The sequence below is a fragment of the Vulpes vulpes genome, chromosome 7 (genome assembly GCF_048418805.1).
Source record: "Vulpes vulpes isolate BD-2025 chromosome 7, VulVul3, whole genome shotgun sequence".
Classification (NCBI taxonomy): Eukaryota; Metazoa; Chordata; class Mammalia; order Carnivora; family Canidae; genus Vulpes; species Vulpes vulpes.
This window is the reverse complement of record NC_132786.1, coordinates 103,682,238-103,698,947: the sequence shown is the minus strand read 5'-3', so window position 1 is coordinate 103,698,947 and position 16,710 is coordinate 103,682,238. Positions and strand designations below refer to the sequence as shown.

Below are 16,710 nucleotides of genomic sequence, written 5' to 3'. Positions count from 1 at the left end.
ACTTTTCTTAAACTTGGCCGTACTTATGGAGATGCCTTTTTAAAATATCATAGGTATTCTGAAGGCCATTTTAACTGCAATGCAAAATAACTTCCTCACATCAGCATACCTCTTTCTTTTCAGAATAGGCAGTCTAGCTCCACTGTTACCCAGCACAGGTGTGCAGACAGGACACATCAGAACCACATGAGCAGCTTTCTAAAAATAGAGATTCCTAGCCTCTATCTGGAGATATTCTGGCTCATAAGGTCTGAGGTGGGTCCAGGAAATCTGGACTTTCAGGTTTTCAGCTTACTTTGAGAACCACTGGACCAGCAGAAAGCATTGAAAACAGTAACAAAACCAGGATTATAGTTCTGGCTTTCACCCATTGGCCAAAGGGCAGTTATTCTTTTTACTGTAGTTTCTTTCTTCACTGGTGTATTTTGGAGCAATTATAGTAGTCACTATTATATATACTCTGACTTGATCTTCTTTAAAAATATTAATAAGTGGTATTCTTTTGTATTTCTTCCATTGAAATTTTAAGAATGGCTGGCACGGCTATTCAAAATCATGACAGATGTCTATCTCTGTTTTCCATTCAGTTGACATCTCCTTACCTCTAGCAAGTTCTCTAGCTTATTAAGCAAACAAACATCAATTAAGGAAGTGCCCTAAGAATTGCTTAAGATTTCATCAAACATTCCCATTTGGTTTCTGGATTCATTCCATTGCTTTCAGATTCTTGAATTTCTTTTTATTACAAGTCCTCTGCCAACTAAAAATGAGAATATATTTGTTCAGAGCTTTTCTTTAATCATGCCTTCCAATAATTACTGGCTAAATTCAGCCCCCCAAGTAGAATGTAATGTTCCATAGTGACTCCAGAGCAAGATGCTTGTTCATCTATAGGAAAACTATCACAAAAACAAGTAACAATAATTTTGTATGGCTAGAAATTGCAGTACTAACAATTTGTTATTTCCTTTGTTATGGAGACCTGCATTATTTAACCTTTCAAGTCATTTAATTCTAAAACTTCAATATTTATTTCAATTCATTCCCTTTATAAGATGCTATTAGTATTAAAGCTAAGGGGGGAGGTACAGGAGACACTAAAATAAAGGAGAAATAGGACTTCTTTATGCTTTTGCCTTTTATTTTAAATGGTTTCCTGCAACTTACTAGCTTTAGATGGATGCCAACCCAAATGATTGATTAACATTATCTACTGGCTCATCTTCCTAGGACAATGTAATATATGGAGGTCAGATGTTGAGAAATTGACTCATCTAATTTAAATATAACTTTTTAAAACGTAGATATTAAAGCTTAGCTTGTCATAAATCAAATGTGTTTAAGTATTTTTCACTTGTCGTGCCCTTCATACCATGTCTACTGATCATCGCCATAAAGCTGGTGAAGACCTCAGAGGTCTAAGAGCTGAATACTGCCATCCCTTCTACAGCACCCTAAATCAATGGTCACCCAGATTGTCCTTGACTAGCAAGTGCAGAGCTTGGTAAACTTCTATAAAGGGCCAGATAGTAAATGCAGTTGACCATTGAACAACACAGGTTTGAACTGCATGGATTCACTTACATGTAGATTTGTGTTTACAAATACAGTACAGTAATATAAATGCATTTTCTTTAGCTCACTTTATTGTAAGAATACAGTATATGATACACATAACATACAAAATATCTGTGTTCACATGTGTGTACACTATTACAAAATAGTATAATCAACTATTTATGTTATCTGTAAGGCTTCTGGTCAACAGTAGGCAATTAATAGTTAAGTTTTGGGTGAGTCCAGAGTTGTATGCTGATTTTCACCCGCATGAGGGGTTGGCACCCCTAACTCCCACTCATTCAAGAGTCAACTGTATGTTAGGCTGGTCTCTGTCAAACTACTCAACTCTACTATTGCACAGCAAAAAGCAGCCATAGACAATAGATAATACATAATGAATGACTGTGGTTATATTCCAATAGAATTTTTCTTACAAAGACAGGCAACAGGTTGGATTTGGCCTATGAGCCATAGTTTGCCAACTCCTAATTAGTGACTTCCTATGATAAAGCATTCCGTTTATAAGACAGTGTTAGTTCTTTATTCCATTCAGCAGATATTTACAGGAGGATTACATTAAACCAAGTGCTCTGTTGGTACTAAGATGTTCCACAGTCCATACCACCCCTCTCTCTGCACTCCTCTCCCATGTTTCTAATTGGCTCCCCACTGCACAGATGTTATAATCCAAAGGGCTCTTAAGGTTCTCAGCTATTGTTCTTGTTCTCCTCTCTTGCTTCACCCCTTACCAGACAGAGCTCTTCTCTGCTATACTGCAAATTCCTGAATTCTGTATCATCTCTATGGATTTAGTCCAAAATTCAACCCCATCTTCTTAGCCCTTAAGATCTAGATAAGTTCCACTCAAATCTTTATTCTGTACCTTCTGGAAGTCTAAAGCCTTCCTCAAAACTTTCCACATTCCTAGGATAGGGGTGGGGGTAGGCATTAATAACCTTGTTTTGGTTTCCTTTGGTTTCACTTATGCTGCTTCTGTTCAATGACACTTTGACCCAGCTGTGAAACACAGTCATCCTCCAGTTTCCTCCAAAGACCTTATCCACACAGCATTTGTGAGCCTGGTAAACTTCCCTGATCAGTTAGGGGTCAAAAGGAAGAATCACATGACACCGTATAACACATAACTTAAGGCCCCTTCTTAGCCATCACTTGTGTATTCTCAAAGGTTCCTCACTAGCTTTTCACTCAGTGCAGTACCCAGCCTCCTAATATCTTGCTGGCTTGTCCCTTCTTCATCTCCCTTTACTGTACTTTTCTTTACTTTTCCTCTCACAAGAGCAAAAAACTAAATCCTTCCCACTGCAAGGCAGCTTAGTCAGTCTTAGGTTGCTCGCTGTCTTACCAACACCCATACTTGCAGACTCTCAATCTCTATACCAAGTGGTCTAACAAAATATTTTATAAAACAAAACAGATCCTTTCTAAAGAAGGGTTCTGGAGCCAACACTGTCAGGAATTTTTTCAATTCCATAACCTTTCTAACCTCTATGCCTTTGACATGTTATTCCCCCACCTAGATGTCCTACTCATTCTTTAGAACTCATCTTAGACAGTGATTTCCCCCAAGAGTCCTTCCTCTAGAAAGGAATCCTGTTGGTTCTACAACGTGCCTCGTGGTATACTACCTATCTTGGACCACTTAAAACCAAGGTCAAGTCATGGCTGACACAAATCTGGGCAAAAGACCAGAGAGGTGGTCTACTTCTAACTTATCTTTAATATGGAAGAGTAACCTTTTGGAGCTAATTGTGGAGATAGTCTCCTTTAGATTTCTCACCTGGCTGATTTCTGTCCCCTTCACCCAGCGACCTCTTACAACAGAAATGAAATTTGCAAGAGTTGACACTGCCCTAATGGCAAAAGTGGTTCCTTTTTTTGTTTACCTCTCTGGAGTCCTATATTCCTCTTATGGAGCTCTGGTAACTCTTTCCAGTCTTATTAACAACGAGTTGCTTTTTAAAAGATGTTTCTCTTTTTTTCCTTTTTGCATGCTTTTGGTCTGTCTTCTCCAGGTAAATCAATAAGGTCAAACAGAAATAGAATTACACTTCTCCAAGAAAAGTTAATCCAAAGTAATTAATCCCCTTTTTAAGATTTTTATCTCATTGTCTGCTCTCAAGGAAAATAACCTAGTCAATAAATATTTGTTAGGCATTATATATTTGCAAGACACTATGCTATATCCTGAGGATTCTGTAGTGAGTATGACAGAATCCTTGTCTATGGTGACTTGCCCTTTCTGCTGTGCTATGGAAACTGTGATGAATCAATTTTTCTTTGTTCTGTACAGTATTATATTGTTCATCTCTTGGTGATAGATTACCAGTTTATTATAAAAGGATGTAACACAGAAACAGTTAGGTGGAAAAGACGCATAGGGCAAGGTATGTTGAAAGGCACATGGTGCTTCCATGCTCTCTAAATGTACTACTCTCCTCCACATATCCATGTATTTACCAACCCAGAAGCTCCCTTTTCAGCACTTTTGGTTGTTTTCGGTGGAAAGGATAGTCCAAATAATATAGACTGTCATTACTGGAAACTGGGAGTCATTTTTTTTCCTTGCTAAATAGGAAGCAGATTTCCACATATTCTTAAGTGTTTTGTGAGACCTCCTTCTAAGGAAGAAGCTTTCATTCCTGTGTGACAGGCTACAGTCCAGGAAACAAACCATCTCTTTGGCTTCACTCATTCAACAGACTCCAATCACTACTTCCTACAAAGCATGTTTACAACAGTGAACCGGTTAGACTCCCTGCCTTCCACCCTCTTAAGAAAGACCAGAGAAAGTCATCTGAATTATCAGTTTTCAAGATCAAACTAAGGCCTACCAGCCAATTTATGAAATTTCCACATCTCCAGTCCACTGAATGGTACAGTTGTAAGGGATGAGACCTGATTCCTAGGAAAGGTAACTGTGGAATGGAGCAATGCTTTTATAAAACTTTAGCATGCATAACAATCATCTAGAGGGCTTATTAAAACAGATTACTGGGGCCCACCCCCAAACATTCTGATTCCTAGCTATGAGGGAGAGCCTGAGAATTTATATTTCTAGTAAGCTTTTTCTTTTTAAGATTTTATTTATTTATTTATGAGAGACACAGAGAGAGAAGCAGAGACATAGGCAGAGGGAGAAGCAGGCTTCCCATTGGGAGCCTGATGTGGAACTTGGTCCCAGGACCCTGGGATCACAGCCTCAGCCAAAGGCAGACACTCAACCACTGAGCCACCCAGGTGCCCCTTTGGTAAGCTTTTAAGAGATGTCAACGTTGGGGCACCTGGGTGGCTAGTTGGTTAAGGGTCTGACTCTTGGTTTCTACTCAGGTCATTATCTCAGGGTGCTGGGATCTAGCCCAGCATCAGGCTCCATACTCAGCAGGGTGTCTGCTGGAGGATTCTATCTCTCCCTCTTCTTCAACCCCCTCACTCCCTGGTGTGCTCTCTTTCTCTCAAATAAATAAATATTTAAAAGAGAGAGAGGGGGGGCAGCCCGGGTGGCTCAGCGGTTTAGCACTGCCTTTGGCCTGGGGCATGATCCTGGGGACCCGGGATCGAGTCCCAAGTCGGGCTCCCAGCATGGAGTCTGCTTCTCCCTCTGCCTGTGTCTCTGCCTCTCTCTCTCTGTGTGTGTCTCTCGTGAGTAAATAAATAAAATCTTTAAAAAAAAAAAAAAAAGAGAGAGAGAGAGAGAGAGATGCTGATGCTGCTGGTCCATGGTCCACACTTTGAGAACCATTACAGGATCTCTAGATAAAGCTTAGGAGCAAGTGCTTCTGCTCCTTTACAGGACTCTCCATTTTTAAAAAATCAAAAGACAATCTCTATGTCCATCAACAGATGAACGGATATTGAAAATGTGATATATATATATATATATATATATATATATATATATATATATATATATATATAAATATATTCAACCATCGAAAAGAATCAACTCTTTCCATTTGCAACCATATGGATGGAACTAGAGGATATTATGCTAAGCAAAGTAAGTCAGAGAAAGACAAATATATGATTTCACTCCTATGTGGAATTTAGGAAACAAAACATGAATATAGGGAAAGGGAAGGAAAAATAAGATGAAAACAGAGGAAGACAATCATAGGAGACTCTTAAAGATAGGAAACAGAGGGTTGTTGGAGGGTGCACTTGATGGAATGAGCACGGGGTGTTATATGCAACTGATGAATCACTAAATTCTACCTCTGAAAATAATAATACACTACATGTTAATTAAATTGAATTTAAATTAAAAAAAAATCTCTAGCCAAGACCACTCAATGGAGAAAGAATATTCTTTTCAACAAATAGTGCTGGAACAGCTGGTTAAAAGAACGAATTGTATCCTTATCTCACACCATGAATAGAAATTAACAACAAATCAACATGGATCAGAGACTTAAATGTGTAAGAGCTAAAACTATAAAAACTATTAAAAGAAAACATATGGGTAAATCTTCATGATCTTGGATTCAGCACTATATTCTTGACCGTAAAAGCATAAGAAACAAAATAAAAAATAGATAAACTGAACTTCATCAAAATTAAAAACTTTTGTGCTTCGAAGGACACTACCAAGAAAATGAAAAGACAACATATAAAGTAGGAGAAAATATTTGCAAATATTTGCAAATCATATATCTGAGAAGGGACTTGTATCTAGAAGCATTACAACTCAGTAATAAAAAGAGAACCCAATTTAAAAATGGCAAAGGATCAGGGAAATACAAATCAAAACCACAATGAGATACCACCTCACACCAGTGAGAATGGGGAAAATTAACAAGGCAGGGAACAACAAATGTTGGAGAGGATGCGGAGAAAAGGGAACCCTCTTACACTGTTGGTGGGAATGTGAACTGGTGCAGCCACTCTGGAAAACTGTGTGGAGGTTCCTCAAAGAGTTAAAAATAGACCTGCCCTATGACCCAGCAATTGCACTGTTGGGGACTTACCCCAAAGATTCAGATGCAATGAAACACCGGGACACCTGCACCCCGATGTTTCTAGCAGCAATGGCCACAATAGCCAAACTGTGGAAGGAGCCTTGGTGTCCATCGAAAGATGAATGGATAAAGAAGATGTGGTTTATGTATACAATGGAATATTACTCAGCAATTAGAAACGACAAATACCCACCATTTGCTTCAATGTGGATGGAACTAGAGGGTATTATGCTGAGTGAAATAAGTCAATCGGAGAAGGACAGTGTATGTTCTCATTCATTTGGGGAATATAAATAATAGTGAAAGGGAATATAAAGGAAGGGAAAAGAAATGTTGGGAAATATCAGGAAGGGAGACAGAACATAAAGACTCCTAACCCTGGGAAACGAACTAGGGGTGGTGGAAGGGGAGGAGGGCGGGTGTTGGAGGGGAATGGGTGACGGGCACTGAGGTGGACACTTGATGGGATGAGCACTGGGTGTTTTTCTGTATGTTGGTAAATTGAACACCAGTAAAAATTAATTTAAATAAATAAATAAATAAATAAATAAATAAATAAATAAATAAATAAAAATAGCTGCTATTTTAGGACCATAAAAAAATAAAAATAAAAAATAAAAATGGCAAAGGATCTGAATAATAGACATTTGTCCAAAAAATATGTACAAATGGCCAATAAGCAAAAAGAAGCTCAACAGCATTAGTCATTAGGAAAATGCAAATCAAAACCATAAAGAGCTACTACTCCAAATGTACTGGGAAGGCTTATATGAAAAAAGAAAGTAGATTAATGGTGGCTTTGGGCTTTGGGGGAAGGGCAAGAGGGGAAATGAAGGCAAACAGAGTATAAGGTTTCTTCTTGAGGTGATGAAAATGTTCTAAAATTATGGTAGTTGTACATATTTGTGAATATACTAAAAACCATTTAATTGTACACTTTAAGTAGATGAATGGTATGGCATGTAAATTATATCTCGATAAAGATGTTTAAAAGAAATAAGCACATGGACTCCAACTGTAAAAAAAAAAAAAAAAAAAGGGTATCTCTAAGCCCTCAAGAATTTAACCTTGTTCCTTCAGCAATCTGATGATGCCTAAATAACCAGTGTCTTTCATAATCTACTCAGCACTGAGAATTCTGTTTTAAAAATGCAATCTAAAAATAATACTGAAGCTGTAGGAATTTTAGTTGTTTGTCTTAATCTGTTTGGGGTGCTATAACAAAATACCACAGAGTGGGTGGCTTCTTATAAACAACATTATTTCTCACAGTTCTGGAGGCTTGAAGTCCAAGATCATGATGCCAGCATGGTCCCATTCTGATGAAAGCCTTCTTCCTGGTTCAAAGCTGGCACCTTCTTGCTGTGTCCTCACATGGCAGGAGGGACTAGCGAGCTCTCTGGGGTCTCTCTCTCTTTTTTTTTTTAATTTATTTATTCACGAAAGAGGCAGAGATATAGGCAGAGGAAGAAGCAGGCTCTCTGCAGGGAGCCTGATGTGGTGCTCAACCCCCAGACCCCAGGATCATGCCCTGAGCCAAAAGCAGACCCTCAACCAGGGAACCACCCAGAGACCCTCTGGGGTTTCTTTTATAAGAGCATTAGTCCCATTCATGAACACTCCACTCTCTTGACCTAGGCACTGAGTAAAGGCCCCACTTTCTTGTATCACCACATTGAGCATTAGGACTTCAATATATGAATTTTGGATACAAAAATATTCTGACCACAGCATTCCATGTTGAAATGATTTCAAAAGTCTCTTTCTTCACAGGTATCAGGAATTAAGGGAATCACTTCAACAATGTAGACTTCCGTGGGGTGCTGAAAGGGAATATGGTGGGATAATACCCATTTCACTCCCAGAGGAACACAGGCCAAAATACCGTTTCATGGGCAAAGGACATCAGCATTATGGATTTGGTGGGGAAACCTGGCCGAGGTAAGTAACTTTCTGCCCTTTACAGAGAGGTCTTTATTTTTCATTCTTTCTATGGTAAGTCCTTTGTTAAATTAAATCTACCTCCACACTTACTACTTTTACTGTTTATGACAAGATGCAGATGGAAAAACTAATTACATAACTTCTAATTGTGAAATAATTTTTTAAAAATCTGCATTTATGGATGTCTTTGGTATCCTTAGAGATGTTTAAGTATTGCAATCAGAAATTTTGATTAATTCCCTTGCTAATCACATTTTATCTAAAACTAAATGGGACTATTCCTGAGAAACATTAAATTAAAAATGTTTTGCTTGCGCAAATAGCTGGCCTAATTTGTACAGATGTGGTTGGTTTTCGGAACTTTTGATTTCTAATTTGTTCATCAATCTGTAGTCATTAGAATCTGCTGGGCACCATTTTCAAATATTAAAATATTTCAATAATCATTTGTAACTCTTAAAAGTCACTCAGCAACTTTATTCAAAACACATTAAAACTGAGGAGAAAGCAAAAAAAATCTGAGCAGCAGATTGTCACATTAATTGTTCACTAAAAATATGAGATTTTTTAAAAACTATGAAATTTACTCAAGCACAATCTATCAAACCTTCATACAGAGCCTACTGCTCCTGCTTTATCTAACAATCCTGCTTACCTAGTATACTAACAATCTAGCTAACTAGTTTTTTGTTCTAAAGCAATTTAAAAAAAAATAAATTAGGAAAGACAAGCTGCACATAGAAAGAGCCGGGCAGCCCCCAGTGGCTCAGTGGTTTAGCGCCGCCTTCAGCCCAGGGTGTGATCCTGGAGACCCAGAATCGAGTCCCACATCAGGCTCCCTGCATGGAGCCTGCTTCTCCCTCTGCCTGTGTCTCTGCTTCTCTCTCTCCTCTCTGTGTATTCTCATGAATAAATAAATAAAATCTTTAAAAAAAAAAAAAAAAGAGCAACAGCCAAAATAATGACAGATGGCAGGCAACAACCTTCCTGAAGCCTCAATGAAGAAATAAGAAGCAGACAAATGAAAAGGCCTGTCAGTCAGTCCAATTGGAAAGATGCAAATATTGACACACTATAGATAGCAAGGGCCTCAAGATCATGGCTTCATCCAACAGATTTTTTTTAAGTCCCCACTCTCATGGAACTTACTTTATAATATAACATAAATAGATTTATAATACTTTTGTGAAGAGACTATTGGTTTTACAATACAGAGAGACACCTGGAAGATTCAGTACCTTTCCCTGGATCAGACAACTTTGAAGTTGTGGAATGGGAATTGGAGTCCACATTTCTTGGATTCCAAAGCTCAAGCAAGTTCTTTTCATCTGTCCATTCCATTCATTGTTTACTCAATAATAATATTCAAAATGTTACTTAAAAATAAAAATATTCATTTGTTCAATAATTTGAGTACAGCAAGCATTGTTCTAGATACTAGAGGTATGAGTCCTTACAGAGCTTACATCTATTATCTTCAAAATTTAGGTATTAAAAAAAATGCACAACATTCTAAAAGGATCAGAATTGTATTCATGGAACTCCAGAGTGCAAAAAAGAGAGCCAAAGATGAGTTTCTTAAGGGAAACCCAGGTTGAAATGGGAGGTTTGTGTTTTGTGCCTCATTGAATGCAGCCTAAGGCCACTGGGAGATGAAGTAGTTGTTCCAATTAGAACACCCATCATCCACACCTCAGAAATGCAGGTTCCTGTGTTTTGTTCTTTTCACAGCCTTTTATGTTAAATATTACTGTTTTGGCATATTTATCTCTTAAAAATTTATTTAAGGCAAAGTCCTACTTTCTGATACAAAGCATATCCCTTGACAAATAGCTACAGGATAGGGTTTTACTTATTTCCTATTAGGAAATAACGTCTGTCACAGTATTTTTCTTTTCTCCCCAAAAAGAGCCTTTTAAACAGAATAGCAGATTATTCTCCAGCTGTCTGTGGGGTCAGGCCTCATCTGATCCATATAAAAGCTTCTGCTGACAGTCGTGCCCTACCACTTTCCATGGAGGGCATGTGCAGTGGGGTATTGTGGCGCCACACATACATCACTGTATGCACGGGGAACAGGATCACTCCTGTGCCTCACCAACCCCTCAGTCAAAGGACTTGGTAAAATGAAAGTACCTACTTCTAAGTTAAATGTCTAGTGAGATGTCTTACAATATGTCATCTGAGTCTAAGAACATAAAAGAATGTGGCTTACAAATGGAAATATAATCACATACATTTATATACACATGTTCCAATGCAGTGTACCCCTTCCCACATCACTCTTCCTTCTGACACTTTATGACATTCTCTAAGTAAAACTCTTTTGAAGGAACTTTAACAGTATCTACTTAACAACAGGTGCAAGTTTCAGAAATTCCAAGCAAAGTTTTCATCACCTAAACCAGTGTACATTTGCTTTGAAGAATGAAGTTACAAAGTAATAATTTATAACTCTTTGCACTTCCATAAACCCTTTAAGATTTTATTTATTTATTGAGACAGAAAGAGAGAATGCAAGCAAGTGTGAAAACCAGGGCAGGGGCAGAGGGAGAGAGAATCTCAAGCAAACTGTACACTGAACTTGGAGCCCACATGGGGTACAATCTCAGGACCCTGAGATCATGACCAGAGCTGAAATCAAGAGTCAGGTGCTTAACCATCCAGGCACTCCCATAAATACTACTGAGCTTGATAAAGTAGCATAGTTTTTACTTTGTTTAAGATAAAGGAAATGAGGGACACTTGGATGGCTCAGTGGTTGAGCATCTGCCTTCGGCCCAGGGCGTGATCCTGGAGTCCCGGGTACAAGTCCCACATCAGGCTCCCTGCATGGAGCCTGCTTCTCTCTCTGCCTGTCTCTGCCTCTCTCTGTGTGTCTCTCATGAATAAATAAAATATTTTTAAAAAGAAAAAGGAAAAGGAAATGAGGGGCACCTAGGTGGTTTAGTCGATTAAATGTCTGCCTTCAGATATGATCCCAGGGTCCTGAAATCCAGTCCAGCATTGGGTTCCCTGCTCAGCAGAGAGTCTGCTTCTCCCTCTCTCTCTCTGCCCTTCTGCCCCTCTGCCTGCTTGTGCTCTCTCTGAAATAAATGAATAAAATTTAAAGAAAATAAAAGGGAACTAGATCTTCCTCTAACATGTTTGGCAAATGTTAAAGAGCTGCTAAATAGATTATATAGTGTCCTGTGAACTAAAGAATATTTTGAAATAATGATAGAAGTGGTGATGGTGGTGGTAATGCTTGAAGGTCAATGCTTATGAAACAAAATCACAGAATATCCCTCTCCTGTTACCTAAAAGTGAAATAAATAGGAAATTACCAGCAGCCCCCAAATAGTAAAAGGAGAACAACCTTAAAGCCATTCGTTTTAAATGTGCCAAGGAAAGAAATTTCTGTGTAGTTTATTTCAGTTCCTAACTGCTTCTCAAGAGGGCATTTGGAGCAGGGCAGTTCTTTGTTCTATACGTTGCAAGATATTTAACATCTCTGGCCCTTGCCCTATAAATACCAGTCTCATTCATTGTGACAACCAAAATAAAACTGGCCATGCCTATTTCCAGACTCTCCCAGACTCTCTGCTGGAGGTATAGAGGGAAGCCACATAATTGGTTGAGAGCTGCTACATCTAACCCCATTCCAACATTCCAAATGCATACAGAGACAAGGTAAATCAACAAAATCCTGATAATTCTCCAATTTGAAGAGGTTAAAAGACTGTGTAGGCAATCCTATTAGAATAGAAAAAAGACTCAAGAGTAGAAGCCCCTATTTTAAAACATCGAGATCTCAAGAGAGATAAAGTTGTACAGAACGTGTACTCTTCTGGAATACTGTGTTGACTTGAGGGAATGAGCAGAAGCCCAAGAGTATGGCTACTTCCCTAACTTAAAGGAAAGAGCCTTACAGAGGACATTTAACAGGATCTTAGATGGGAGTATACCCAAAATGCTTGCATTCTACCTGATACAGTCTCAGCACTTACTCTCTGCCACCTCCATGCCATCAAGCTAAAGAAACATGAAAACAACAATATTCAGTCATCAAGCTTTTAGCACAGACAGAAAGGCAAACTTATTTCAGATGACATAATCAAGAATTCACTCACACTATATCATAGCAAATAACTGGGTTTAGACAGAGCTGTCCAAGTAAACACACATAATACAGAACATGTGGTAAGGCGATTTTGTAACCAGGAAGACAAAAGAAAAAATATGACACACATATATATTATATATATTACATATATAATATGTTTTTTATATATAAATATATTTTATATTATATATAATAAAATTATATCTATATAATATGAAATTATATCTATATATAAAAATATATTTTTTTAATATATAAAACACATGAAGAAACTAGTCTGAGAAAAAAAAAAGCCCAGGAAACAAAAGTAGATTCTCTACAAAAGGACAGAATAAGTATGTGAATCCAATAAAAAAATAAGATGATTAAATAATAGAACATTATAAAAGGGAAGGTCACAGGGCTAAGGGGAAAAATGAGAAAACAACTACACAAAAGCACTCACAGATCTAGTACAAAAAGAAGCAGCAAGAAACAGAATAGATGTCACTGAAAATTGATATAATGGGCTAAAGACAATAAATCACAGAGAAGGCAGAGAAAAAAGTTACGGATATTAAAGAGTTAAAAAGTGATGGCTATCGGGCAGCCTGGGTGGCTCAGCGGTCTTCAGCCCAGGGTGTGATCCTGGAGACCTTGGGATTGGGATCAGTCCCATGTCGGGTTCCCTGCATGGAGCCTGCTTCTCCCTCTGCCTGTGTCTCTGCCCTCTCTCTTTATTTAATAAATAAAATCTTCAAAAAAAAAAGTGATGGCTATTAAGAACAAGCATAATTATCATAAGGAAAACTTATGTCCCAAAGGAAGAGCATGTAACAAGTAAAACAAGTAATAAATTAATCTAACAGAAAAGGTACTCAGAGATACATAAGTATCTATACACAGTATTAATATTAGTATTCCCTTGAAATTAAGAGCTGAATCTGAAAATCAAAAGGACGTACAATGTAACAGAAAAAAATTGGAGTAAAACTACTGAAATTGAGATACAACTTGGTTATATTATTTTATTCTTAAAGAAAGAAGACTGTGTTCTTAGGCTACTCACATTCAAATCAAAGTCTAGGGAATCCCTGGGTGGTTGGGAATCCCTGGGTGGCTCAGCAGTTAAGTGCCTGTCTTTGACCCAGGGCATGATCCTGGAGACCCGGGATCAAGTCCCACATCGGGCTCCCTGCATGGAGCCTGCTTCTCCGTCTGCCTGTGTCTCTGCCTCTCTGTGTGTGTGTGTGTGTGTGTGTGTGTGTGTCTCATGAATAAATAAATAAAATCTTAAAGATTTAAAAAAAACAAAACAAAAACAAAGTCTAGTGCAGATATGGATGACTGACAAAACTTAGGGCACACATTTGCACCCTGATTGCTCAGGAGGCTGGAAAGCAGGTTTTCTGGATTCTTCCTGGGCAAGTGAAGTGTGAGAAATTAACAAAATGTAGAGAGGGTATGATGAAGATGTAAGCTATCTGTGCCAGTCGACTGCCATGCTAAATAACAGCAGCAACAGAAATAATACACTTTTCTATTCAACATGAGTTCCGTGGACCAGCAGCATCTAGGAAATGGTGAATGCAAAATCTTGGACCCCCACCCCAGATTGACTGAGACAGAATCTGCATTTCAAGAAAATCCCTAAGGTAATTCTAACATGTAGCAAAGTTTGAGAATCGCTGCCAATATAAGAAAATGCAAGCCTTTTTCATACAAATGAAAATGCGCTCACCTCCCCCAAAAGGGGAAACTCAAGAGTTTCATCAGGTCCTGCATCCAGTTCCAAGTCCAAGATCTCTGGGTGATGTTCTCCTCTCTAGTTCAGTCCTAAGCTTGTCCTCATAGTCCTCAGCTGTGCATTTAATGAAGTAAACCATCACCAATATCCTATATAGAGTAATAAGGAAATAAGGGAAAGGATGAATGAAAAGAATTAAACTAGTTAATACATAGAAATATAATCAATGTGTTATATGTCATAATCTTTATATATTATAATTATATATTATATTAAAACATACTATATAATTATCTATGTTAATATAATTATATATACATCCAAGTTCCCTTGCCCTCAACCAGCACCTGAGCTGGTAGGAGTTCATTACCTGGTAGAGCACCCCCCCACACACCAGTTTTCTTCCTGAGAGATCTAGCAGTCAGTGGTTTTGCCCTTGTGAGGCTGCTCCAGTATTCTATTAACTTTATGCCACTAGAAACAATACTAGGAGGTGTCTAAAAGATTCTTTAGAGTCTAGAAATACTCCTTTTCCCCATCATTGAATAACAGCAGTCTTCTTACTCTTGACATTCAGGATCAATCATCCCAGGCCACTTGGTATAATCCTTTCTTGCCTGTTTTCCCCAATCATAAGGAGCCCCAATGACCACATCATCAGTTCAGCTTCCAATTCAATGGAGCCAGTGTGTTTCCTGATGAAGCATTTCTCCCTTGACATCAAAACCAGCAAAACTCAAGTGGTTGAGAAGGAAGTAAAATTTTTTCATTTTTTAAACCATCCATTCCAACTGTGGGAAAGAGAAACCATTTATTGGTCACTGGTTCAGAGCATGTGCCACACTCTTGAGAACAGCGTCAGCCACAAATGAATCTTTATTAGGCTGGTCTACATTCTGTAAATATGGTAAGACCAGAGTATCCTTTAAATCCAATCAGTGACATCTTTTGTGGTAAATTGAGTTCCTTAGTCAAAAGTTGTATTTTTCCAGATGGCATGCAGTGCATAAGGTATTCAGTAAGTCCACTGGTGACGTAAGTGGCAGACGTAGAGTGAGAAGGAAAGGGAAATCCATCTTTCTAAGTATCTACTCATGTGGGGATAAATCATCTCTTTCATGATGGAAGGGGTCCAGTGTAATCAGCCTCCCACCAACTGGCTCACTAGTACACCCAGGGAGATTTTTTCTCTATGAAATACGTAGGTTTAGTAACTTCTGCTGGCAAACTCAGATGTGGCCAGGTCAGTTTGATGAGAAGTTCATGTTGCTGAATCTATTCATAATTTCTGCCCTGCCTCCATGATAACTTAGTTTATGAAGCCACGGAGCAAGCACTGGAGTAACTGAAGAAAGCCAGACTGTTGGTCACTTAATCTACCTAATTATGAAACACATCCTCAACTATAGGGCTCTCTTGGTTAGCATTCTTGTAAAAATAACCTTCACACTCTAGGACCATTCTCAGAGGGTGAGAAAGCAAGTTTTCTAGAATCTATCTTTGGTTGATGAGATAAAAGATAGGTATTTAAAAGATACTAGGAGCCCCAAGTGACAGTTGAGTCCTAAAATGTATATTAAAACATTACAAGCACCAAAAGTGAAGGCTAATGTAAGCTATGAACTTCAGGTGAAAATGATGTAGGTTCATCAGTTGTAGTAAATTTACCACTCCAGTGGGAGATGTTAATAATGAGGGAGGCTAAGCATGTGTGGGGATTAAGGGTACATGGGAAATCTCTCTACCTTCTCTCAACTTTGCTGTGAACCTAAAACTGCTCGAAGAAAAATAAGTCTTTCTAAAAAGAAACCAAACACAAGGTCTAGTTTCGTTTGACCACTACCCCACCAATCCCAGTTTCCTTCCTAAAGGGAATCACAGCTACCACTTTGGTATGTCTACTTTCATACCTTTTGTTACACAATTACATAATTATTCATGTACCCACTGGAAATAAATGTATTATATTGTTTATGTGTGGAATCACTGGATATATAGTTGTAGGCAACTTGGTTCTTTTTTTCTCTGTATAATCTAGAGACTGTAAACACAGATCTATCTAATTCTCTTTGTGTTCAACAATATAGATGCATCATAAACTATTTAGCCATTTTCATATTGTTTTCCTTTACTTTTTGGCATTAACTATATGTAATGAATATTCTTGTATGGGCCTCCTTGAGCTCAGACACAAATGTTTCTCTAGGGAAAATCCTAAGTGAAAGTTATGGGTCATAATATATGAATATTTTCAATTCTAGAACAATAGCCCAAATGCTTTATATTCTCATGGTAGAATGTAAAAGTATCCATTTCCCCATACTCTTGGCCAACTGTGTTATATTATCAAACTATAATTTTTGCTCACCTAATAAGTATAAAGGTTATCTTGGTTATCA

General features: G+C 38.1%; 1 protein-coding gene and 1 pseudogene across 1 annotated transcript in view; one reads left to right on the top strand and one right to left on the bottom strand.

Annotated features, from left to right (window-relative positions):
* The window catches only part of LOC112915709 (ubiquitin-conjugating enzyme E2 variant 1 pseudogene), a 51,215-nt pseudogene that overhangs the window by 8,961 nt on the left and 25,544 nt on the right, over nucleotides 1-16,710 (bottom strand).
* The window catches only part of SPMIP4 (sperm microtubule inner protein 4), a 35,773-nt gene that overhangs the window by 2,501 nt on the left and 16,562 nt on the right, over nucleotides 1-16,710 (top strand). Inside the window, exon 2 of the mRNA XM_025993114.2 lies at nucleotides 8,310-8,477. Coding sequence (XP_025848899.2) covers nucleotides 8,310-8,477 — 168 coding nt within the window. The remainder of the gene's footprint in view (nucleotides 1-8,309; nucleotides 8,478-16,710) is intronic.